Here is a 26,188-nt window from a genome sequence, read left to right as displayed (position 1 = left end):
GCAGTACCTGTCGGTGGCTCATCCTAGCCTCGACTGTCTACGGTTAGTCGGGTCTTTCGTGGGGTTGTCACCATGTTATGGTTGTTGGTCAACATGAAGTTTGACTGTTGAAGTTCGGTTGGGCTGTGCATGGGTGTCTAATCATTCAGGCTTGAAGAGGATCTTTATTTATTAAATTTGTACAGTTCGATCGCCATTAGTGCTCGACGCTGGTGGCCATTGGTACATCATAGTTCTGTCGCTCTAGCTCCTTGGGTAAGTCTTATGTACTTAGTTTCCCCTTTTAAGGTTTATCCCACCTAAAATGGTGGTAATTACCTCGACTAGGGGAGCTCGGGTTAGGGGCTCGTCAGCGCAGCGCAGTTCTTCCCTAGGCTTGTGTTCTTTGATGTCAATGAACCCACAAATGTATCCGCGTCAGATGAGGTCTTTTAGGTGGTGGTAGAGGTTGTGGAAGCTCTCGGTGTCATGGTTGTGGTCGTGGTGGAAGTCGTAGAACTTGTCTCAACTTCTCTTGTTGCTTTGGGTTTTCATCTTCTCGGGCCACTTGATGAAACTACAGTCACAAATTTGCATCAGTATGCGAGGCCGTGGAGCGTTGAGCGAAGTGAAGTTTTGAAATGTCGATGGTGGGGTCCTTGGTCTAAGGTTAGGTTAGCGATTTGTCCTTCTCGTTTCTTGTTCCGGTCTTCGGCCATCGTGGTCCTTGTGCTTCCGGTCGTGTAGGTCTTCATCCTCTGTGTGCAGCGTTTGGACCTCTTCGGCATTCATGTACTTCTGTGCGTGCTTCATGAGCGCAACCAGGTTGAGGGGAGGGTTCTTTTATAGTGAAAAGCTAAACGCTTAGGAGCGCAGACCGCTCATAATAGCGGTCACTGCTACTGACTGGTTTAGGGCTCAGACTTGAAAGGCCTCAGCGTTAAACCTCACCAAGTACTCTCTTAAGGTCTCTCCCTTCCTCTGCCGCACCTGCTTGAGGCTGACTGACGTCTTCCAATGTCTCTGAATGGTGATGGACAGTGCCAAAATCTACATCTCTAGCTATTCCCAGGAGGATATAGACCATAGAGGAAGGTAGGCATACCAAGATCTGGCGACTCCACGAAGGGTGGTGACAAAGGCCTTGTACGTGAGACCTTCGAAAGAGCCCTACAACATCATCACGACCTTGAATCCTTTGACGTGGTCATTGGGGTCGGAGGCTCCATCATAGTTCTCAAACTGAGGAGGTCGCTAGCCGGCTTGTGGGAGCTCGCCCATGATAACCTGGGTGAAAACATGCTCCTTCGTAGACTGTCTGAGGTGTTGTTCTGTGGGTCTGGCCGTTGGAGGAGCCACACTCTTGTCTGCTTGGCTATGTTCCATTTCAACTAGTCGTTCTCTCAGTTCCCTAATCTCGATGTCTCTGTCGGCTGTGATCACGTCCACAGACTTCTCTCCCTTTGGAATTGCATGTCGGTCTTTGACCGAATTGGACTCGGCTATCGAGATTAGTGGTTGTGGTGGACCCTGGCCGAGCCATTCTTTCGCTAGTACTCGGGTGGAAAGATGTGATTTGCTATGGACGTTACATGCACGAGACCGAGCCAGGGAGTCTAGTCTTCTAGGTGACTACTGTCTTTCATGGTTGGACCGGACTTTGCCTATCTAGTTGGCGCTTTTTGGGGTCCTCGGTGTGAGGATCAATAGTAGTAAGCGCTTGTGCGGTAGGGTGAACAGTCTGAGGGGCTTGAGCTAGCTATCACAATGCCTTCGTCATTGTAAGAATGTGGTCGGCCTTATGTTGCATCACCTGGAATTGTGTAGGATTGACCGTGGTTTGCTGTTGGGGCTCTCGAGGTGGAGAGTTGCGGTGAGAGCAGGAACCTCGAGATGGGGAACGAGCTTTAAAGCGGTCGAATGTGTGTCTGGGCATGATTTTCTTGAGTGCGCGGAAAGGGTTTTGGGAAATGGCTTTTTGTGTGCTTCCCACAGATGGCGCCAATCTGATTCTGTCCAATCTGATGTGTCCCTGACCGAGGACGCAACCAGATAGTCTTGCCAACTAGATGAAACCGAGGTGGAAGGACGAAGTAGTGCACTAGAATCTGCAAACAAAAAGGGAAGGTCAGAGGCCTGGGGAGTTGTTCCCCGGGTAGATACTCTCATGTCAGTTGAATGGAAGGATATGAGGCCAGGCCGAGCAGGTAAGAGTAGTGCTTGTTCGAGCCGAATAAGTAAAGTAGAAGTATAAAGGTCCAAAAGTCCATTTACCTTGAGTGGAGGTTACCTATTTATAGCCAAAGATCCGTGTCCTATTTGGATGAGGCTTTCGGGGTTGCCGGTACTTGGTTGCTCATTGAGGTCTTCGGGATGAGTCCTTTTCCTCGGTAGAGTTACCTTCCTTATCCGTACGAGGCTCCCCTTTCTGGTCGTACTTGTCCATTTCCATATGGTACCGACATGGCTGGGGAGATAAAATGGTCACAGATGCTAACATGTCCATGGCCAGCTCAACCATAACCCAAACACTCGGTTTAATCTTAAAATGCCTTCTTTTGAAAGTTAGTTTTAATATTTTAAAAGTTTTAAATCATAGATATAATTACCTGATACAAATAGTTGACAAATTGATAACAATGGGGGACTACACGGAAAGTTTTTAGGAGTTGAAGCGGCATGTTTTGAACTTTGTGTATTAAAATGAGATTACCCCAAATTTGAGTGTAATAATATGCAATTTACCATAAATCAAACACTATGAATTCAAATTTGACTCCAATTCCCATCTCAACCACTTATCAAAAAAAAATTTCCCATCTCAACCAAACAAAACAGGATTTCAAATTTCAATGTTGCAGTTTCGATTCCGACCGTAAACCAAACGGATCCTTAATTCTTGAGTGAGAGTGCTTCCTGTAGCAGAACTTGATAAATATACCAACAAAGTTTAAAATTGTGAACAGAGATACTACTGGACTCTTTTTCGTGTCTAAATTTGATGTACGAATTACTTTTAGTTAGTTAGAATCAATAACTGATTAAAGCCTCACTGAAACAATTCAGCCGTCTGATTCGCGCGCGGTTAGATCACCCGTAGCTGATTCCCTGCGGGGTGGGACCCATTTCCTCGAGGTGGGTAGACTCTTTTCTTTGTGCGGTTCACATCTGCCTTTCATTTATATCAATCAATCAACCTCCCATCCATCAAACAGCCTCCCGACACGATACCAACCCTAATCTACATCCCTCCATCGATGCGATGGAGATGTGTACGGCAGATAGCCAGAAATTGGTGAGGACGGTTTCACCACGTCCCACCCCCTTATCTCTACCTGACTATCTCTCATGCTCTCTCTCTATATAAATGAAAATTAAATGGTTAATAAATTCGGCTGGAACAACATCCTTCTCTGCTGATCTGCTCCGACGAGAACAACTAATAAAGAAGAAGCTGCAGCATCAGAACTAAGGAGTTGATTGGGAAGAACATATACATGGTTTCTGTAAATCCAAACCCAAATCCATCCGACGGTTTGTTCTTAGATCCCATGGAAATGGCGCTCCCCGGCCTCGGCTCTTTGGCACCAACCACAACTCCATCAGACGACCCGGCTAAGAAGATTAGGAAGCCCTACACCATCACTAAATCCCGAGAGAGCTGGACTGAACAAGAGCACGACAAGTTTCTAGAAGCTTTGCAACTGTGCGTATCTCATCAAGCCCACTGCTCCTCTTCTTGCATCCTCCGTCATGTCTTCCGCTGCTTTGTATTTGGTTTGTCAATTAGGTGTTTTGTGTGTTTCAAATGAGATTTTTGGTTTTTCTGGTCTAAAACTGGGGGTTCTAAGCTGTTCTTGTCTTTCCTCCCTCACCGGACACAATCTAAACTGAGAAATTGAGAAATGATTCCGGGTTTTAAGCAGAAGCTATTAGGGTTTTTGATAGCTGTCAGGGGTAAAGACGTTTCAGAGAAATGGCGGGACTCCTATGGTTCTTAATTTCTGTTGATTGTGTTTAGGGTTTTTCTTACTCAAGTGAGCCCGTGCTTGCCACAGCCCGATGTTTTAAGCCCTTGTTCATTTTGCCAATATGTTTGTTGTTACATCATCTGAAACCAACATCTTTTTCGTCATAGTTGATACAAATGAATTTCTCGACTCTTTTTTTTGGTGAATATCTGAAGCCGTACTATTGAGCTCCAGTCGCAGAAAAGGTAGATACTTGGATTAAAAAACATATTTCAATTTCTCAGTCAATGCAGGATGTGTCATTTTACATTATTTTTCCAACCTAGAGTCCTATACTTCACTGCTACACTACTTTTGGTTCCCTGATAGTCACTGGATGCAGTGAATTAATTGTATGATTTCCAATGGACGTATGATCTCAACCAGAGTAAGACATATTTAGGTCTAGTTACTTTATTCTCAAGAAAAAAAAGGCTTATTTGGATTATCCAAACCTATTTAAATACCTTTTGAGTTTATTTTTCATCATTTGTTTGTTAAACTTCTCTTTTATCTGGGTTAATTGACTTTGAAGTCACACTTGATTATATCATCTCACGCTTATATGTGCAAGTGGTAAACTTTGTTGTATTAATTTACTCATATAATAAATCTGGACTGAGAATGGAGTAGGATCTCTTTATATATAAATAATATATATTTAAATCTATAGGCTAAATGTTCTCAAAACTTGAAAAAATCTCAAATAACCTTATGGTTTACAATACAATTCATATTCAGTCCATTATGCAATTTTTGATATGATCCCAGTTTTCAGAACATCCAGCATGCAGACAAGCTATTAAATGTGCCCTTCAAAGTCATGGAGAAAGAGGGGTAACTAATAATGCAAGAAGCATGGTCATGAATTCATGATTATAGAATATGAAGGTTGTAGTGAGTTTTGGAAGCAGTTTACAAATGGAAAAACTCTACTTCAGTAATACCTTGAACAGAGGCTTCTTTAAGAGGCGTTCTCCATATCTCTGGCTTGACCATGACAAATCCTTCTAGCACCATTTTTAACATTCAAACTTTAGTTGAAGTGTTTACTTGGTCAGTGACCTTTAGGTGGTAGATAGGATTCTGCAAGAGAGCTTCATCTAAGGTTGAGATCATTTGTTTTCCCTTGAGTTTGGGATCTCTGTTCTTTGTTTACTGAAGATGATGATGACTATTCTGAAGTTACTTCTGTTCCATGGTCATTTCAGCTTTGATCGTGACTGGAAGAAGATTGAAGCTTTTGTTGGGTCGAAGACTGTTATCCAGGTATGCTTGAAGTGCATGGTTATTATCCCCTTGCAAAGATTATTTTGACCTGCCTCCAGTCTTTTCCATTTATATAGTTAGGAAAGAAAGGGAGTTTCTTCAGTTCCTTTTTTTTTTTAATTTCTTTTCATGTCTTCTCTAGTTATATAGTAGCATAACTTGAATGACAATAACCGTGCCAAATTGCAAATGCTTCACTATAGGTCTCAAGTTACTGTCAAATTGCGAAGATTATTTTGCATGCTAATGAGGATAAATTATTGACTTTTGATTATGCATTTTTCTTTGAAGCTGCATAAACATTTGTTCCTTAGCATGAGAGAACCAACCCATGTTAGATTATCATTGTGGCTTTTCCCAAAGCCACTAATTTGTTTGTGCCGGTGTTAATGGGATTTCATTCAATTCCAGGAATATTGATTCACTTTAACCGTGGCTCTGGTGTCCATTAAACCGATCAAATCAATGGAGGAAGAATAATATAGGTATATATTATAAATATAAAAGTCGAGGTAGAATAATGTAGGTCATCGTCATCATCATCATCTAATCTTGTCTCAATTATATTGGGCCCTGAGGCTACCACTTCAATCTGGAACCTACATGACATAGCCATTAATTGAAAAGAAATGAGAACAACAAAACTTGTGACTATAGAAGATTTTATTGAAAATGAATCCTAATGATTCATTGGGTGGGATGGTGGAAAAAATCAGGAATCAATTAATTTATTCTAAGAGGTTATGGGATGACCTTACAAATGAAGCAAATATTGAAAGAGTAAATATTTGTTCAAGAAAGCATTCATATTGGGTTGCTAAATCTTGGGCGATTCAATAAAGGGAAAACAAAAATTCTTTATAAAGGGGTATTACATTTATCTATAAATACCTGTGTTGTAATTATACTTGTAGAGAAGGTAGAGAAGCCTTGGAAACTCATTTACTTTTAATGGTAATTCATAAATAGGAATATTAGGTAAAGTTGTGTCTTATAAAGAAAAAGTAGGTGGCAGAAGGGGAGGGTGGAGAGGACTTACCTTAGTCATCACTTCTGCTGGAGACATTATTGTTTTTGTGGATGTTGCCTGTATATGTCTCTTTCTCTCTCCTCCTCTTCCTATCATGTGCCATTAGAGTTGTTGCATCACCAGTGGCCTTTGTTTCATGTTGTCAGCATTTCACTTCTCTCTCTCTCCTCTCAATCTGACTCACATCTCCATCTCCCCTCTTCTCTTTTTCAGCCTCCGTCCTTGTTTTTAAACAGTTTGTCATACATTATTATTTTTATTATTATTACACCTTAAGCATTTCAACTTAGTATTTATTTATTCATTTGAATCATGACCCATGAATGGTTTGAATGGTTCACTGGTTTAACCATCTGGGTTGACAGGTTTTAACCAAAATCAACAATTCTTTTGGCCTATCTTCAGGTTTGGGGTAGAATGAACCTGGACTTATTGGATGATGGGTTAACTAACTGGCTGGATCAACCATAGGTTAAACACATTGATATAGTGCATAACCCTTTTTTGGTTAAAAATGAATGTCTGTTTTGTATGAGCTATTGCATGTAACTTAGGCTAAGTGGTTTTAGAACCATTAATGATCAGTGAATTGATAGATACATTTACAACTTTTTTCAAAAAATTACCCAAGTACTTTGTTGTTTTTTAACAAAAAAAAAGTATGCCCAAATATGGGATTTCACTGTTCTCATTAGTAGGTTTCTCAAATTTATGACATGGAGATGTCGTTTTCCCCATTGATTCACTTTTCACAAGAAGTCTTCAAAAGGAGTTTCTTGCACCAGTGGTTATACATTATTAAAATGCACTACAGAGAGCATAGAGCTATCATGCTGGATCATGAAATATTCATCTTAACAAGAAATTGTATACATGATAAAATATCCATCACAAAGATAGCTCAGCTTGTTTAGCACCTCATTTACATGCATGCGAATGTCTTTCAAGGAAGTTTATCATGTATTTGGTTATATAGCCTATATTTGGATATTAAGGTGTAGTGTTTGCAGATACGCAGCCATGCACAAAAGTACTTTCTGAAAGTCCAGAAAAATGGAACAAGCGAACATGTACCTCCACCTCGGCCTAAGAGAAAAGCAGCTCATCCCTACCCACAGAAAGCCTCCAAAAATGGTTAGTATATGGTTCAGATTTCAGAACTGTTCTGCTTAGTTTCTTAATTTAGAAACTTAAATGAAATCTGTCATATTCTCTTAAACACTGCAGCTCCAGTTCTCTCACAAGTCACAGGAGCATTCCAGTCTTCTTCTGCCCTGCTTGAACCAGGATATATCCTTAGGCCAGATTCATCATCAATGCTTGGGTATCCTATTAGAGGTGCAACATCCTGGGTTCATAATTCTTCTCCACCAGTTAATGTGTCACACATGGCAAAAGGTTCTACTGTTTCCTGACCTGGTCTCTATTATGGTAAATGTATTGCCCTTTTCAGATACACTGGTCCTTGTGCAGAAATAGTATTCAGCTCTGTTATTTTTCCAGATAATATGGGATCCGCCATGCCTACAGCACTAAACAATTGTTGCAGTAGCACTGAAAGCACTCCAAGGAGATGGCCAACCTGTGAAAGAACTGATCAAGGGAATCAAGGCCCACCACTGAGGGGTAAACTCTTTCCTTATGCAAATATCATTGTTTGAGAAAAAATAAGTATAACTGAAATGAATTTTGAGAGTGAAGATGCCCCAAGTCCAACTAAACTAACATTTCCTTTCTTGTTTTGCCATTTTTTTGATTGTTAACAGTCAAACTTTGTGCAATTCCCATCACCACCCTGTGATGAAAAGAAAATATAGGGTGTTGGCGTCTATCTAGAATTCCCTTCACTTTTTTGTGCTGTTCTTTTTTTTTTTTTTATAAATTTTTAATTGTTTACAGTGAAACCTTATTGTTTATTACAAAAGAATGCTTTATGTTCAAGCATTAATTGCCTAGCACTCCCATATATGGACTAGCATATTTTAACCAGCCGTTTTTTTTTTTTATGGTAAAAGGAAAAATTTCATTAAAAATAAAATAAAATAGTACAGACTAATAAGGTGTTGAGGCAACACCTCCCAACAAATAAGAACAAAAGATACAACTCAAAAAATCTGTCGTTTATTTTTCTTTTTAATAAATTTTATTTTTATGACAAAAAAAGGTACAACTCAAAAAATCAACCCAAATACAATTATACAAATTACCATCCTTAAATATCCTTAGTTTTGTCCCCAAGCTCCTCTTTGTTGACACATTCAAATTCTGGGATAATCAAAGCTCAAATTGAAACTGATTTACACAGTGTTTTAAAAGCACAAGGTGCAAAAAAAGCACAAGGTGGGCACATGGCAATGTACATGCCTTTTTGAAGCAAGGCACAAAAATGCACAAATGCCAAAATAAATTAAAAAAATGTCAGAAAATTCAAAAAATGCAAATAAAAACTAAAAATATTAAGCATAATATTAATAAAAAAATATAACCTTAAATTTTAAAACAAATGTTTTAAAAAACCTATTATCTAAAATTAAAATACATAAGCATAACATGTAAAGCACATTCAATGAAAATTTAAAAATAAAATCAAATAGCTTATGTGATGTAAAACATCTTGCATTCCTAATTCTACGAGCCGCCTTTGTACCAAGCCCCTTGAGGCAAGCCCAAGCAAATCCATGTTAGGATCTTAAATTCTTAATCCTTACACAAAAATAAATGATTTTATAATGTTAATTGTTGTTTAAGAAGGTATTTTACTAACATGTATTTGTTTGGGCTTGCCTCGAGGGGCTTGGTTGGGGGCCGGGGGTGGAGCCTCCAGCCCAGCCATTAGGTTCAAAAAAGAACAAAAGGCACATGCCTTTTGAAAATGCTGTGCCTAGGACCCAAGCGAGGCACATACCTTAAAATGTGCCTCGCTTGAGCGCCTAGGTGCAACTGAGGCACACCTTTTAATTCATTGGATTTACCTACAGCCATCACCATCCTCTCTAAGCTCCATGCCATGTCTTCAAATGCTTTTCTATTTCTCTCCTTCCAAACATTCCAGTAGATAGCTAGAGGTTAACAATTCAGTATAATCGTCAAGGTGTTGCCTAGGTGTCGCTTAGGCGACTTGACACCCTTAGCCGGGCGTCTTACCTTGCCCAAACACCTTGACTTGTAGCAACTAGACACCCTCTAGGCGACTAGGCATCCCTCTAAGCGACTAGGCATCCCTCTAGGCAACTATGTGCTTGCCTAGGCGACAAAAATGACAAGATGGGTCCCTTATAAAATATCATTTATATTGTTGTATCTTATTAATATGTGTGTTAATACATTTTATTATATGCTATATATATCATTTTTTTTGATAAATGATTAATAATTTATTCATGATAATCAGAATGAAATTGCAATACAGCTTGCCCAAAGGAGAGGCACGAGCTGGTACCTCTACACAACAACAACAAAGTACTACATCAGACTAGGAAATGAAAGTTTACAGAGCTGCCCAGATTAAACGTTCCCTTGATACCCCTTGCTTAGCTAACCCATCTGCTATGGTATTAGTTGTTCTACCCACCCACTGATAATTAACAGTCATGTTCCTTGAAAACCAGTTAGCTTTCCTCATAATATCCTTGTAGCACCAAATAACTGAAGCTGGATTTTTTAACCAACCCACAGCGACTTTGGAGTCTCCTTCAATAAGCAAATTCTGAACTCCTAACTGGTTTGCAATCTGAATACCTTGTACTGCCGCTAGAAGCTCAGCTCTAATAGAGTCTCCTATACCCATGGAGCCTGAGAATAAAGCTAATATATTACTATCTTTATTTCTCAGCACCCCACCTATCCCTGATGGACCCGGATTTCTTTGGCTGCTACCATCAAAATTCAGCTTTGTCCATCCTTGTGAAGGAGGCACCCACACAGCTGGTACCCTGTTCTTCCTGTTATTGCTACTAGCCACAGCAATCCAGTTCCTCCAAATGTCATTAAAGGAATATATTTTAAAGGAATCCAATGATCTCAGCCAATGGATTGCCTTGGTCAAAATGCAATCCCTTATGTTTTGAATATTTCTCTCTTTCTCTTGGAAAATCCTCGCATTTCTTTCTTCCCAAATTGTCCACAAAGCAGCAGCTCTAATGCACCTCCACATTGTTTTACCAATTTTTGTGGGCCACACAAAGAAGGAAGGGTCAAAGATCTGATCTACGACTGTGGTCAAATTACATTTGCAACCAAACAAAGCAAAGATCCAACCCCAAATAGCGTCAGAAAAAGAACAGGTTACAAGTAAGTGAGAACAATCCTCATCATTAGCCTTGCAAAGTACACACCAATTAGGAGACAGGCACATAGAAGGCCTTCTCTTTTGCAATAAGTCTGAAGTGTTGATTTTCCTATAGAACACCTCCTAGCAGAAAATAATAATTTTAGGAAGTACAAGTTTAGACCAAATCTCCTTAGCTGGGAAACCCACTCGTCCCGAGGGAGAGCAAAGGGTCTTAAAGGAGGCACATGTGAAGTAACCTTTTGGATTGGGGGACCAAGGTCTCACATCAGATCTTAAAGGGTCCAGAAAAACACTTTCAAGTAGTGACAAAAGGTCTGAAACACAAGAGAGTTCATGATCCCTCAAGCCCCTACGAAACCCAAAGTCCCAATTCAGAGAGGATGGAGAAACAGATGTTGGGAGAAAGTGAGAGATTGCTTTACCCTTGTAGCAAGAAAGGGAAAAGAGAAAAGGGAAACTGTCCTTAAGGGTAGAATTGCCCACCCAGATGTCTTCCCAGAACAAAACAGAAGTACCGGAATTGACATCATACCTGATACAATTGAGGAAAAAAGGGAGAATACTCTGAATTGCTTTCCAAGGAGTTGCCAACGTGGCTCGACGCGATACACCAGCATCCCATCCATTTCCCGAACTGCCATGTATACTATCTATGACCTCATGCCATAGTTTCTCCTATTCTAAGGGCCATCTCCACAACCATTTTCTTAGGAGTGCTTTATTCTTCAAAACTAAGTTCCCCAGTCCCAACCCACCCTCCCCTTTCCTCCTACACACTATTCCCCAATTTATTAAGTGATCATTTTTTTCCTCCCCTGGCTCCCAAAGAAAATTTCTCATTAATTTCTCCAACTTCTTGGCCTCCCTAACAGGAATCCTAAACACAGAGAAGTAATAAATCGACAGATTTGCTAAGGAAGCTTTTAGTAATGATACCTTACCCCCTAAAGAAATGTAGTTCCTTTTCCACGAGGCTAACCTTTTCTCAAACTTTTCCAGAACCAGGGCCCAAAAGGTGCTCTCCTTAGGGTTGGCTCCTAGAGGTAGACCTAAATACTGTAAGGGCCAAGAGGAAATGGGACAACCTAGACACTCAGCCATAGACTCAATAGTCCTCTCATCCAGATTCACACCCACTACACAACTCTTTTCCATGTTTATTTTAAGATTTGATACTCTCTCAAAGCGCTTTATCAAAGATTTGAGATTACTTACTGTTCTTCTATCACCCCCTTCACATAAAATTATTAGGTCATCAGCAAACTATAAGTGGGTCACCCTAATCCCGTTCCTTCCTATCCTCCAACCTCTCACTACTCCTTCCATGTTTGCCTTGGAGATCAAACCACTGAAAGCATCTGCAACTAGGGTAAAGAGGAAAGGGGAAAGGGGGTCACCTTGCCTTAACCCTCTAAAAGTTGGGAAGAAATCCTTGACTACCCCATTAACCAAGACCGAAAAATGGCAAGAACTTATGCAGCTCTTTATCCAATTACACCATCTAACTCCAAACCCACAACACCCTAGGACCTCTAATAAGAAACTCCAATCCACAAGATCATAGGCCTTTTCTAAATCCATCTTACAAACAAAACCTTGCTTTCCGGACTTTCTCATATCCTCCACACATTCATTAGCCATTAGGCACGAATGCTCCCTAGGCTTGACTAATGATGGAGGTGCACTACTTTAATCCTCAAAGATAACACTTTAGCCAGGATTTTGTAAATGCTAGTCACCAAATTGATCGACCTAAAATCTTTAGGATTTTTTGCTTCTTTCTTCTTAGGGATTAGAGCTATGAAAGTGGCATTAACTCCAGGGCTTACTTTGTTATTATCCTCAAATTCCTTAAACACAGCACAAAGGTCTTCTCTTACTACATTCCAGCAGTCTTGATAAAAAACCATGGTGAAGCCATTTGGCCCAGGGGCTTTGGATCTGTCCATTGAAAACACTGCATGCCTAATTTCCTCTTCAAAACTTCTCTCTAACCAGTTTGTTTGCTCTTTAGACAGCCTAGGCCAATCTAGACCTTCCAGCCTTAGTTTATTATTCAATGGTTTCCTTGCAATTGATTTAAAGTGATCCACCAACACTTTGGCTATCTCATCTTGATTTGTGACTTCCTCCCCATCCACTTCTAATTTGGCCACAGTTTTTTCTTCTCCTCCCATTAGCCAACACATGGAAAAATTTTGTATTGCCGTCCCCTTCTTTAATCCATTTGTGTCTTGACTTTTGCCTCCAGGAAATCTCCTCTCTAAGAAGAACTTCTTCCAATTCCCTAAGCTACTTCTCAAATTCCATTTTTGCTCATTCATAGTTCTTTGGGATTCTTTGGAGTCTAGCTCATCAATCCTAGACATCAAAATATTCTTTTGATCCTCTACCCTTCCAAAATGCTCCCGATTCCACTCTTTGATCCTAGCTCTCAATCTCTTCAACTTTTTTGTGGAACCTTACACCTTTCCACTTTACCCTTCTCAAGTCTTCATTCCACCACTCACCAACCTTTCGTTCAAAGTCCAGATGAGTCGGCCACATGTTCTCAAATCTAAAGGGTCATGGCCCAAAGCCTAGAGTTTCTTGACCTAATAGGATAGGCAGTGATCAAATGTAACTCTGGGAAGGGTTCTAGCCACCAAATTCCTCCAATGGTCCTCCCACTCTACATTAAAAAGGAATCTATCAAGTTTGGAGCAAAGGGGGTTTTCTTGGAAATTGGACCATGTAAAATTAGCATGTAGAAGGGGTAATTCCTTTAGACCACAGGTGTTAATTCATTGAAATTTCTCATGCTTGTAGTAATCGATCTTTGGGGATTATTTGATTCATTACAATTTATCAAAAAAAAAAAAGTATTTGATTCATTACAAAACCAGATTATGTTGAAATCCCCCCCCCCCCCCCCCCCCCCCCCCCCCCCCTCCAGGTACCACGGGCCATCCCACAAGCCTTGAATTCCATACAATACCTCCCACATTTCCTTCCTTTCTCTATAACCATTTGGCCTGTAGACATTAGTTAACACCCAAATGAATCCGTCTTCCACATTTCTGAATTTTAAAGACACAGAGAATCTCCCTATAAGTTCTTCCATGGATTCTACAACATCGTCCCTCCACAAGGTCACTATCCCTCCCAAGGCTCCCCATGAGGGAGCTAATCAACCTGGTTCCATCTCACAAAGAACCCTTCCTTCTCTCTCCCCTTCCACTAAACTCAATATCACCCTCTATATCTGATATTAGTCTCTCCACTTCTGATCTCTTTTTCTTTTTCCTTCTCACATTCCCCTCTATCTTTTTAGCCGACCCACTGACTTCACCCACCTCCCCCGCAACCTAGAACTTCTGTAACTCTCCTTGTTTTGAGGATTTGCTTCAGGTTCCCTACCATCTAACCCCTCCTCCTTTGCTTTATACTCCTCCAATAATGCACAAATTTGCTTCCATATTCTTTCTAACTCTTCCTCCTGCTTTTTCTTAACCTCCAACTCTCCCTCACTCCTCTCACCTTCACCAGTGCTAAGCTCTCTGTTTTCCTCCTCGCCTAAAGATTCCTCTTGGTGCTGGAGTATCTGTTTCAACCACAGGAAAAGCATCAGTAACTAAAACCGAATGGACAAAAGTGCCTTCCATTGCTGGGAACCAAATGAGCTTATTCCAAGGGAACAAGACTGGCATAGGGAGGCAAGTCTAATCCTATCTCCTGTGGTTTGATCTGCTTAGGGGATTTTTCATGGGAGATCAACAACTTGTCAACTTCCGCAACTGAGTTAGTCTTCCACTGCTGTCTGGCTTTAGGCGATACATTACAGACCAATCCGGTAGAGTCTTTTCCTTCCAAACCCATAACCGTAGTTGCCTTCTGCCGTTCCATCATATACTCTTCGGGCCTCCCTCAGAACTTTGAGAATCAGCTCCCTCCTCCTCCTGAAATAATACTTCCGTACCAAAGTTATCTTCTTCAGAAATGTCCTTTGATCTGCTGAGATTGATGCTACCCAAACTCTCAGAATCATCCAATTCAGAATCGCTAAAGTCTTCATTCTCAGAGAGCTCCCTCCTTCTTTCCTCTGAATCACTTCGTCTAACACACCTTGGATTACGCTTTTCTGGCAACGGTTTCTCTAATCTTACCGTTGGAATCCACTGTTTTGAAACTCCAGTATGCGCAGAGTTCAGTCTTCCCGCTACTCGGTCTGTTGCACTTGAGGAGGAAGAAGATAGATGGTAATAACCATCTATCGAAGGCACATGCTTAGTCACGTGCCTTTTTAAGTATTTTTCTTTTGGGTTGGGCCCCTGAAATGGGCTCCCTGTATCCACCTGATCCGCCTTAAGTGGGCTTAATTTTTGCGGCCCATTTAAAGCTTCTGCCCCTGATCTTTTATAAGGGCCTTCTTTCGAATGTCCAATACCCACTGCTTCCGATTTAGCCGGCTCAACTTTTAGAGTTCTGGGCCCACCAAACCTAGTTTTATCTTTTTCCCCTTCCCCAACTGTTTAATCTCCCCATTTTCAGCATATTCTCCTAATTCTTTCTGGTCTTCTCGCAGAATAGCAGGTGTAATAGCTGGTTTGGGATAGGCGCCACTTGTAACTGCATGGGCATAAGATTTGTCAGAGGCCCAACAGCTATCTTGTTGCGCACGTTTCAAACTTTCCATCTTCTGCAAGTCTTTTGAACTTCCCAAGTTTTGTTCGCCCTTTTTTGTATGACTTTCCTTTCCTTGCAGGTCCTCCAATCCTTTGCTGCCACGCAAGAGTTCATCTTCAACCTTTGCATCTTCCTCCTTCCTAGCTTCCCTCCACAGTTCAGCTTCCATGGAGGAAGCCAACCACACCTCCATGAAAGCACCTTCCACCTTTACATTCACATTCCTGGGAATATCCTTGGGCTTGACTCCATTCAACAATATAGCTGCAGACCTGAGATCTCCCCAGAATACACCCTCCAATTTCGCTCCACATTACCACTGCTATCGCTTCTGCAACTTCATCCTTCCAAAGGTGGAAAGGTAAACCCACGATACACACTACCACCCCATTTGAAATCGAGAATACCTTTGAGTTGGAAGAAGGGGACCACCTGAAGATATTAATTGAGCCAAAATCATCCTGTAGACATACAGCCTCAACTCCTACTCTGTTTTCAAGTGGATCCAGCAGGGCTTTGCACGTATCAAAGGGTGTAAGGATATATTCTGTTCTCAACTTCAAATATTTTGTCAAAGAACCAGCAATTTCCTTCCACCCTCTCGGTTTATCAATTTCGACAATCAGCTTCCTTGTCCAATCTCCTCTTTCAGTTACTAACAGAGCTGTGTTAGTTCCATTTGCACCATGTCCAACCCAACCAGCAGTACTAAAAGCCTTCTTAGCTTCCCTGATTTTCAAACTAGTCCGTCCTCTGATTTTTAGTTCCTCCATCAGAAAGCTTTTCGCCTCCACCTTTAGAAATCTTCTCCACTGATTGGCCTCCACAAAGTTCTCCATCGTCTCCATCATGGTCAGCAATAATTCTGCCTTCACCATCTCTAAATTCTATATATATCATTTATACTTTGTTTTAATGTTTTACTATTGAAATTTAAAAGATCAAAGGGTTTTGAGGAGAGAAAAAGAAAAAAGAGGAAAGAAAGAATCAAAGAATAGAAATATAAAGAGTTTTTTCTATAACAAAAATACAGTCATTGTTTTTGCTATTTTACTTTCCATCTTGAATCTTTATCATATAAAGTTAATAACCTTCTTTAGTTGCTAATTGACATGAAATCGTTCTATTAAATACTTATTATAGTAGTGCTATTTTTGAAAATAATGAAATCAATATATGTAGAAGATTTTATCTTCTAGATGTGATTATTTGCCACATTTTTAGAGGAAATTTAATGTTCTTAATAAAGAGAATTGCTATTTTTTCAATTACTATACATTTTGAATGGTATATAAAGGTAATTCCTTATATTATAAAATTTTATTGCCTAGGCGTCACCAATTGATTGAAAAAAAACGCCTAGGTGATTAGGTGACTAGAATTGCCTAGATGCCTTGAAAACTATGGCGGCTCCAAACTAACTTGGCCAACTCCCTGCCTCTAATGTTTGGCCAACAAGAGGCCTTTGAAGGGGACCAAGGATTGAAGTCTGTTACACCAAACAATGGTCTTCAAAAGATCCACCGTCATCTTGGTCAAGGTCTATAGTTTTGTCTTTGGTGGCAGCACTACATTCGGTCTGTGATTTCTCAGCACATTCCTAACCATTGCTATGACTTGTGAGCAAAAAAGAAAACCTCAAAAGGCTAGAATATTCAAATCGATTCAAATTTGACTGGTTGTATAAACATTGAAAATCCTAAATCTAGAAATCAAATCACACAAGGAAAAACCCCATTGCTATGACTTGTGAGCAAAAAAGAAAACCTCAAAAGGCTAGAATAAGAAGAAAAGAGAAGCAAAAAACACCTAGAAAAAATATAAAAATGAGAGATAGAGAAATAGCAGAGAAAGCAAGAGATGAAAGAGCTTGGATGGATACAACTGGTAGAAGTTGAGATTCAAATGACAGAAGTTGGAATGCCATGAAGCCCATATGTCTTCGACAAAACCTGGTGCTATCTCCCTTCTTCCCCATGCTACCTTCGATTGCAAGTTAAAATACAGGGAAAACAAGGGAGAAAGATAAAATGAGAAAGGGAGAGGGAGATGAGGCAGAGACAAGGAGGGGTAATAGGTTAGAATACAAGGGAGAAATGGAGAAGATAAAGGGGTTTTCTGGGATCAGCAAACTCATTGGCTGATTCACTTGCAAACAAGGGGTTTTCCGGGATACTTTATTTTGGGCTTTGGTGTAATTTCTTTTGTACTTATAATTCTGTAATTAGTTTTAAAGGAAAGATCGCATCTTGTGCCTTTCCACGGGTTGCATGTAACTCTTGTTTGCTGGATTAATAAAATTTCACTCATTTATCATTTATCAAAAAAAAGAGGAAAAATGAGAGTTGCAGGGAGGGGTTAATGGATGATTGTGTCGATAAAGAAAAAGAATATAATAGTCAACTGAACTGTTTTATCATTCATTAATTGTTCTTTGTCTTTTTATGTTAAATAAGACAATAATTTTTTTTTTCTAAAAAGGTGTAAGAGTATTAAGAGTATAAGACATGTAGCCCTATATTACAGTATATTCATATATATTTTGTAATAATATGTATTATATTTGTATTTAGTCGAATTTGAATATTTATCGAATTGAATAAACCTATATTTGAATTCGATTTGATAAATTAATCAGCATTAAAATTTAATTCAAATTTGACCATTAAATTAGTCGAATTATCTGAGTTCGATTCATTTACATTGGATATCAAATTTGAAATCGGATACTCGGATACCGTTTACACCCCTACTCCTACACCTTACCCCCTTCCCAGATTGCTTTCAAAATGTTCTATTGCTTTTCTAACAACATTTTCCCCACCCAAGAAGAATAACCCAAGATATTTCCCCACTACCACTTGTCTTTCCATGAGTTCTTCAATGCCCACCCTACCCTTGTTACTGTTCTCCCTCCCTGACCCTTCCTCTCCCTTGATACCCTCTAACTCCCCTTCTCTCCCCCTTATTTCCTCCTCTAGTTCCTCCTGATCTATTTATCTGAATTTGATTAATTTACATCGGATATCAAATATGAAATTGGATACTTGGATACCGTTTACCCCCCTACTCCTATGTCTTACCCCCTTCTCCGATTGTTTTCTTTTCATTATACTCCTCTCTTCTACTTCTTTCAAAATGTTCTGTTGCTTTTCTAACCACATTTTCCCCACCCAAGAAGAATAATCCAAGAGATTTCTCCACTACCACCTGTCTTTCCACGGGTTGTTCAATGTCCACCCTAACTCCCCTTCTCTCCCCCTTATTTACTCCCGAACTTTTATTCCTCCCCTTTCAGCCCCAATTCCTCCACCTCACTGCACTGACGCTCTTCTTCTATTATACACTCTGTGCTGAATATGAACTTTCTCTCCCTACTAAAAAACTTTCTCTTCACCCCCTCCCTCAACTCTCCTCTACACCAACTCTAATTTCCTTACCCTCTGCTTCCTTGTTAAGATCCCCTGGCACAGGAGAAGAGGAAACAAGAGTAGAACTCACCTCTGTGTTCAGCTATGCTATTATGTCAAGGGATTTTGAACTAGGTGGAAGTCTCTCTGTGGTATCCACAGATGCTGTCACCAAAATCTGATTCACTCCCCGTTCCCCCTCTGTTATCTCATTGCTAATCTCTTCTATTTCCCCCACATTGACGTGAAGGTTTGATTATTGCTCATTTGAAAGATGTCTGATTTGACACACATTTTTTCTGCTCTTCCTTGTAGATCAAATACAAACCCTCTTCCTCATCTGTTGCTATGTTATTCACCAGCAACAAGCCACACCCAAACTCCTCGGAAAGTCCTTCCACTGCGATTGTCTTCCCTTTCTCGAACCTTGTGACTACCCAAATCTAGCTTTCCTTTGAAGTCTCTCTCCCCCTTCTCTCGTCTCTAACCTTATGGGAATGGGATCTCAACACCTTTGAAAAACATTTCCCCTATCCTGTAATAGCCCTCCCATTTACCACTTGTGATCTTCTATTTCGGTTTCCCCCTTTGAAAACCTTTCTCAAACTCTTAAGTCTTAAAAAAGTGGTCTCCACTCCTCCCTCTATTTTAAACTCACCTGCTATCACCTGTTCCCTATCTTCTTTCTCATACTTTTCACTTGACCATTAAACTTCCACCAACTCACCACTTCCAACCTCCACGTGTCCTCTTCCCTGTTGTCCATTCATCCCCCAATCCTACATGTTTTCCCCCTTTAACCTCAAATGCTTAACAACTGTGCCCCAGAAAAAATGGTCCTTGCTCATCCCTTGTTTGTCTATCTTATCAGCTGTAGTATGCATGTACCAAGTTCCTCACCAGGTTATCGGTTATTGATTAAAAAAAAATCTTATCTCCTTCAATATATTTCTATAAAAACTAGAAAGGATAGGATCAGGAATGAACCCATCTGTAGAAACCTAGGAGTAGCTCCAATAAGTTATAAAATGAGAGAGAGTAGGCTAAGATGGTTTGGTTACGTGCATAGAAGACCACCAGCAGATCCAGTTAGAAGAAGTGATTTGTTTCTAGTGGAAGGGGCTAGAAGAGCTAGGGGTAGACCAAAAAGGACATGGGTAGAAGTATTAAGGAATAGTTTAGGCACTAATAATTTAATAGTGGATATGGTTTTAAATAGAATGGATTGGTGAAACAGGATTCATGAAGCCGATCCCATATAGTTGGGTTAAGACATGGATGATGATGATTGTCATGCCCCCTGACTTCCATTTCTTAGCCAATTCACATGCACCTTGGGATCTCTTTCTACTATGTTTTTAAATGTTAAAACCACAGGTTTTGGCAGTGTTATCCCATGCAGGGGTGCTTGAACTTCAGCCCTTGTAGAGTCCACTATCCCCATGGGAACTGAGTAAAGGCTATCTATGGATACTCGACCAAAGCCTGATGAACTGAGATTACCCATGCTACTACCATCAAAGTTGAACCTGGTTATGTTCTGATGGTTTCTTTCCTTTGATTTTAATTACATATTTTGCTATGGAAACATTGGTAATGCATCAAGGTCCAATGTTCCACAGAATTTAGGAGCCTGGGTTTGGCTATCTAGAATGGTCTATTTCTAGGTCTTAACACTACCGCTCAAAATTGTCAATGTTGTATAAATGTCACCATCCACTGTAGATGACAAAATAAGCATAAACCTCAATACTTCACTAGTTGATTTTTCCAATTGAGTTTATTTCTGCATATATAGTGGATTATAATTCTAAAGTTCAATCTAGATCTGCTGACCCCTTGTCTATAGAATCTAACTTGTCATTTTCTATGACACAAACAAACTCCTTTTCTTAATCATGCTAAAGTGGTCTTAGAGAATCTGGCTTGGGAAATATAATTCCACCAAAAAGAATAAGAGGTTACAGATCTCCTTGTTAACGATACATTAGATTGTTGTTGACAATGTCTTTTGTTGTTGTGTTGGTCCATGGGATATTGCTCATGCAGATATGTTTATTTGTCTGTGCATCTAGGGAGCACCCTTGCTTGTATTATTATTGTTCCCTCTTTTTGGCATATTCTTTATGGTCTTTAAGTTTAATTTCCATAATATAATCTGAGTTCTTGCAGTTTCTGTTTCTCTGTTTCTTGTTATTGTTTTTAATTGTTGCACTACTTATACTTGTCTTGGTGCATTAATTATGTCCCTTTCTGTTTGGTGCAGTTATGCCAGACTTTGCTCAAGTATATAGCTTCATTGGTAGTGTCTTTGACCCCAAAACAAGTGGCCACTTACAGAAACTAAAGGAGATGGATCCAATTGATGTCGAAACTGTATGTCTTCTTTAAGAACTGTACCATTCTTCTCAAGTTACTAGTGTATTATTCCAGCTAGTCCAAAATAGGCATAATGATGACATCTAACACCATACTTTGAAATCCATTACTCTATGTTACCAGATACAATTAGGACATGGATGAACAAGGTATCAGATATAAAATTTAGACTAAAAAATGAAGTATCTTGCATTATACAGCATCCTTTATATGGCAATATTATGTAAAGTTTGTGGATGGGCTTCATTATTATTAATTAAAATTATGAATAACTGTTACTAACCAAAAATTGAAATAAGATACATCATCCATGTACAACCTGGGTTTCATCACTCACCACTATACTTATCTTCTCTCAAAAAATTAATTCACTCACCACTAGTTCAGAAATGAAAAGAAACATGACTTTTCTTTCATGGTTTCTTTCTTTTTTCCATGTTTGCATCACAACAGCATGCAGTCAATGAGGAAAATATGATCTTAATCCATTGGAATGTGATAAAAAGGTTTCTTGAAGATCTTTTGTTTTCTCATGAAAATCAATATGTAGCTTTCAATTTTGTCAGTTATGTTGTAGGTTGGAAACTAGGATAGGGTTTTAGGATGATGTTAGGTTGGGATCAAACATACTTGCTGTTCTTCACCCTTGGCTCTCCAGATTAGTTCCTTGTTACTTGGGGTCTAATGAAACTTGGGTTTGATTGAGGATGCCAAGAAGATGTATCCAAACAAGGTTATTCACCTTATTAAGACCAAAATGTTGTATTACACTGGGTTGGCTTATTAATTTTCCTTGAGTCAATTCATCATGGCACTGAGTCTATAGGTAAGATTTTTTTTGATAATAAGTGGCCTATAGATTAGATTGAACCATCTCAGTTTTGTTATGGGTAAAAACTAATTTTCTTAGTTTATTATGTTAAACAGGAATGGACTTGTATTTTTAGAAATGCAAACTTCCAATCAATATTTTCTTTTTTCACTTGTTAGAGTATTTTATTCTTTGTCATTCTATAATTGATGTCTTTTCCAGTTTTTTTGTATCCCTTGAGCCTACATTACATCAGTTCTGCTTGTTATCTGACTCTCCAACTACATATGGAAGACATTTCCATGTCCATGCTTAAGAGATGGATCTTACCATAATATTGCGTTCATGTATTTGTCAACATTTTTAACTGCAACGTAGTTTATAGAGTTGGAAAAAAATACATAGAAGGGCAGGTTTGTAAGGAGAAGCATTGATATCCAGAGGCTTTTGTCTGTCGGTATGATGAAGGATTGAGGGGGGTCACTGTAAGGTTTTTGTCTTTGTGTGTCGAGGTTGAAAAGACAGGTGGAGTTGGAACTTCAATTAAGTGCTTAGTGCATTAGTGATGGGGGTTTGGCAGGAAGATGGTGTAGGTTTTTTTCAGGGGGTATAAAATTAAGAGTCTAATCAGATGTAGCTGATGAATGTTTAGGATATATTGTTAGTTGTGTAGAAAAGGGTTTTGGTTGGAAGGATCAAAAGTTCATTGAGTGTATGTTTTGGGTGGTCTGTTGGGTTGGGTTAACTTACACTGTAAAGAAAAAGACCCTCCTAGGATTTACAAAGGCGTCAAGGGGTCATTATGCAAAAAAAAGAAAAAAAGAACTCCCACCCTTCTTTTCTTGATTCATTATCACCTTTTGTAATATCCTTTTTTATTTTAGTGAAAATTTCCTTTATCATAAAAAATGTAATTTTTTGATCTTATTTGTTCCTTTTCCAGGTGTTACTGTTAATGAGAAATCTCTCAATCAATTTGTCAAGCCCAGATTTTGAGGATCATGTAAGTGAATTTGTCCACTGATCATGTGCATTTCATTTTCTTCCTGTTAAATGTTTCATCATCTGATAGCACTCATCTTTTTATGGCTTGAATTGGAACGGAACCATTTATGTGGCATGCCTTGTATGTCTGCAGTAACTCAATATAATTAACAATGTGTTGGCCAAAGACTTAACTGTAGTTGGCTGTTGCATTTGTTCTTAGGCTCAGTGTGGTAGCTTGCAAGATGCAATATTAGATTATCTCTTCAGTGAAGGTGCCAGTTGGTTTTCTGGTAAGTCTCCTGCTGATTGTAGCAGAGACCTGGGGACCAGATCCTGCCTAGCCAAAAAATATCATCTCCTCGGTGGTGCTTGAGTGGCTTCCCAAGGAATACATCCTTCAATTATTTATACAAACAGATTTAACATGATGGATCATATGGTGCTAGTGACTAGAAGCACAATACTATTATCAGATGCTTCCCTTCATCAGTGCAACTCAAATACAGTGGTTAAGTGTGAGAATTGCTGGAAGATGTCTCACATCACTGTATTGACTACATGCAAAGTTGTGAGTTTATCTAGCATCTGTTGATTCCAATAATCATATACTAGTTTAGCTAGCATTCAAGCTTGTTGACAAAGGAAATTACATCCTCGACGTCCATATTTTTGCATACATTTTCATATAGTCATATCTTGACAGGCATTTTTCTCAATTCTCCTGTTCCTACAATTTAGGGGCCATTACTTGGTGTTTTGGTACGATCTCAGGCTGGCAAGCTTGAGATGTGGTTTCGAGCCTGAAAGCAGCCACTTGGTTCCAAAAAAATGCCAAAGGTTAGGACCATATCCAGTCTACCCCTCCCAAGACCCCAGACTGCTGGGACCAACATTTGGTAATGGCCTTTATCTTTCTCTTGGAGGTTAGGCTACCACTCATTCATGCAATTATATGATGTAACGTGATGTGTCAGGAAGGAACCTGTACTTTTCATGCACCAGTGAGTAGTAGGATGTTCTTTTTGACATGGTTATTGGTTAGACTATTAACTGTTGCAAATGGAATATAGTGAACTATTTGTTTAACTGAGGGGGCCTTTAGTTTTGTTGTGCACAACATGACAATGATGAAGTGGTTTCCATTGCTTTGATTCTATTGCAGATGAAACTGTTTATCCAGACTCTAATTGCCCCATGCAACGTACTGATTACTAGTAAAGATGAGCGACCAAACCATGATTAGGAAAGTCTAAACTGATCCTCATGCCCCTTTATGTTTAAATTTCTCCAGCTAACTAAAAACCCCTCTTGCATGGTTCATTGTTTTCTCAAACAACATTTTTTTTTTTCTTTTCATTAGCAGCTGATCAAAAAAATTATTTTTCTTGCTAGTAGCGCTAATGCAGCTGCCAAGACATGAAAGGATGATGATTTCTAGTTAGTATTTCTTCCAAACAAAGCTTAGGTTAATATCTCATCTTAACTAGATAGGAAAGACTTGAAAGCATTAATTTTGGTTCATCAACATGGTGTTACCCTTGATTTTAGCTGGATCTGTTGTCAAACAACTTTTGATGTCATAGTTGTGTAAAAAGTTTCTCTTCCATATCTGTAGCATATCTGAGTGTCATAATGTGCTATGTGGTAAATACCCCTTTTCAATGTGCATCACATGAAATGTTGTTTGCCAGAAAAATTGAGCTTTTCGTTATTTTTAATCCTATGCTTGAATCTAATTGTTTAAACATGATATAGAGAAGGTTGCTCTCATCCTATGATGTTGATTCTGATAAGGCTAAACCTGGTAGTTCAAATCACAGCCTCCAGGGTGATGATCCCAACAACACTCCCTCAGTCAGGTAAGAAGAGAAACATTTGAAGTATCCAACTCTTTCTTTATTCTTCAGAGTCTGAATATGATACTGATAAGGTATCATTCCTAAAAAACTGAGCCAATAAACCAATATCATCCATTTGGTAACCAATTAACTGCTATTCATTGAAACTCGCTTGGTTGTCTGATTGGTTGAAGTTTTTGAGGTATCATACCTTTCCGGTATCACAGAAGTTGCCTATTTTTCATGATATAGGTTTCCTATTTCCTCTCTAAACAACTCTTTACTGACTTGCTGTTGATAAATGCCAGGACAAAGGGAGAATGATCAGTGAGTTCCCTTTGAAACTTTTTGTCAATAAAATGAAGATCCTCCATTTTCTGTACATTTGTCTTCCAAGGTTAGAGTCAACAACAGTTTGTCAATTGGCTGCTGCCATCTGTGTGACACATATTGTCAAAACGTATGTGCTTGCAATTCAGAAATATTCCAGTCTGAGCTCGTATTCATCCGTAGTTTCCTGTCAATTATCTTGTACAGAGTTGGCTTTGTATCTTGAAAGTTTTGACTAATTGTTGTAGATTTTGTGTGTGAGGTGTAATTTACGGGAACAATGTTCTAAAAACTTTGCAACATGTAGATTAAAACTTGTACAACTGGATCCCATGTAGACTGGTAGCCTTGCTCGAGGAGTGGTAGACTCTGTTGGGGTGTGTTGAATACTTGAATTTGGGATGACCTTTTTTTTTTTCTGTAAATTCTATGTAGAAGTCGGTGCAAAGCACTTTTTTTGTTTTGTCCCTTCGCATTGCTTTAATGTGAGGGATTTACTATTGTGGTATATAAATAAAATCTCTTTGATCTGTAGCTAATAAAATAAAGTCCATTGCAACACCTGGGACTTTGGTTTTCTTAGGACATGGCTTCAACTCTGTTAGTGATTGAAAAACTGACTATAACCAAGTTTCTATATTCTGCAGCTTGAAATTTCATTTCTTTGCATTTTATCTCATTTCTATGACACCATGGTGTTTTGTAATATGCTTATGTTTGCTGTTGGGACTTATAAGATGATACAGAGCAGAGAAATTTCAGATTGTTTGCAGCTTCGCTCCAAAATGTTGGTTTTGGGACTTGACGGCCTTGATCAATGTTTAGATTCTTTGCGATTATTAGACAACAAAGTTAATATTTGATTTTTATTCATAAAAAGAGATAGATATTTGAATTTGGGCATGTCGATGGACAGACAAATCAATGTGCTTCATTGCTTATTCTTATAACATGAATGTATTTGAATAGCTAATTAACAAATATACATCAAACAGTATCACTGTATTAGTTGTAGATTTTTATTTTTGAACAGAAACGTACAAAAAGAGGAAGAGATGATTAGGTTGTGCTATTGTATATTTGTTATATTAAAAATAAGGGTAGTGTAGGTGGGATGGTAAGGTGGCAAAGGGATGGTCTTCTTCGAAGATGAGAAACGATCAGAGTCGGGGGACTAGGGTGAGGGGTG

The 26,188-nt window shown here is 39.2% G+C and overlaps 1 protein-coding gene across 18 annotated transcripts; it reads left to right on the top strand.

Moving 5' to 3' along the window:
• The first annotated feature begins 3,343 nt into the window (after positions 1-3,343).
• LOC104611510 (protein REVEILLE 6-like) lies at positions 3,344-25,558 on the top strand. 18 transcript variants are annotated; one of them, XR_016077366.1, is made up of 10 exons: positions 3,344-3,685; positions 5,201-5,258; positions 7,299-7,422; positions 7,516-7,686; positions 7,792-7,914; positions 20,921-21,030; positions 22,788-22,847; positions 23,058-23,399; positions 24,592-24,690; positions 24,978-25,558. XR_016077366.1 is itself a non-coding variant. In XM_010278587.3 (9 exons), the coding sequence occupies exons 1-9, from the start codon at positions 3,477-3,479 to the stop codon at positions 24,991-24,993; spliced, it is 975 nt and encodes a 324-aa protein (XP_010276889.1). In that variant the 5' UTR covers positions 3,346-3,476; the 3' UTR covers positions 24,994-25,558. The 18 variants fall into 18 exon arrangements, 1 of the variants encoding a protein (XP_010276889.1); XR_016077364.1 differs by having other exon boundaries at positions 23,052-23,399; XR_016077360.1 differs by having other exon boundaries at positions 23,052-23,399; positions 24,587-24,690.
• Positions 25,559-26,188: the final 630 nt, after the last annotated feature.

This window comes from Nelumbo nucifera, chromosome 6 (assembly GCF_055504915.1).
Source record: "Nelumbo nucifera cultivar China Antique chromosome 6, China Antique-T2T, whole genome shotgun sequence".
Classification (NCBI taxonomy): domain Eukaryota; kingdom Viridiplantae; phylum Streptophyta; class Magnoliopsida; order Proteales; family Nelumbonaceae; genus Nelumbo; species Nelumbo nucifera.
Note: the sequence above shows the minus strand (reverse complement) of the source record. Positions and strands in the feature narration are given on the sequence as shown.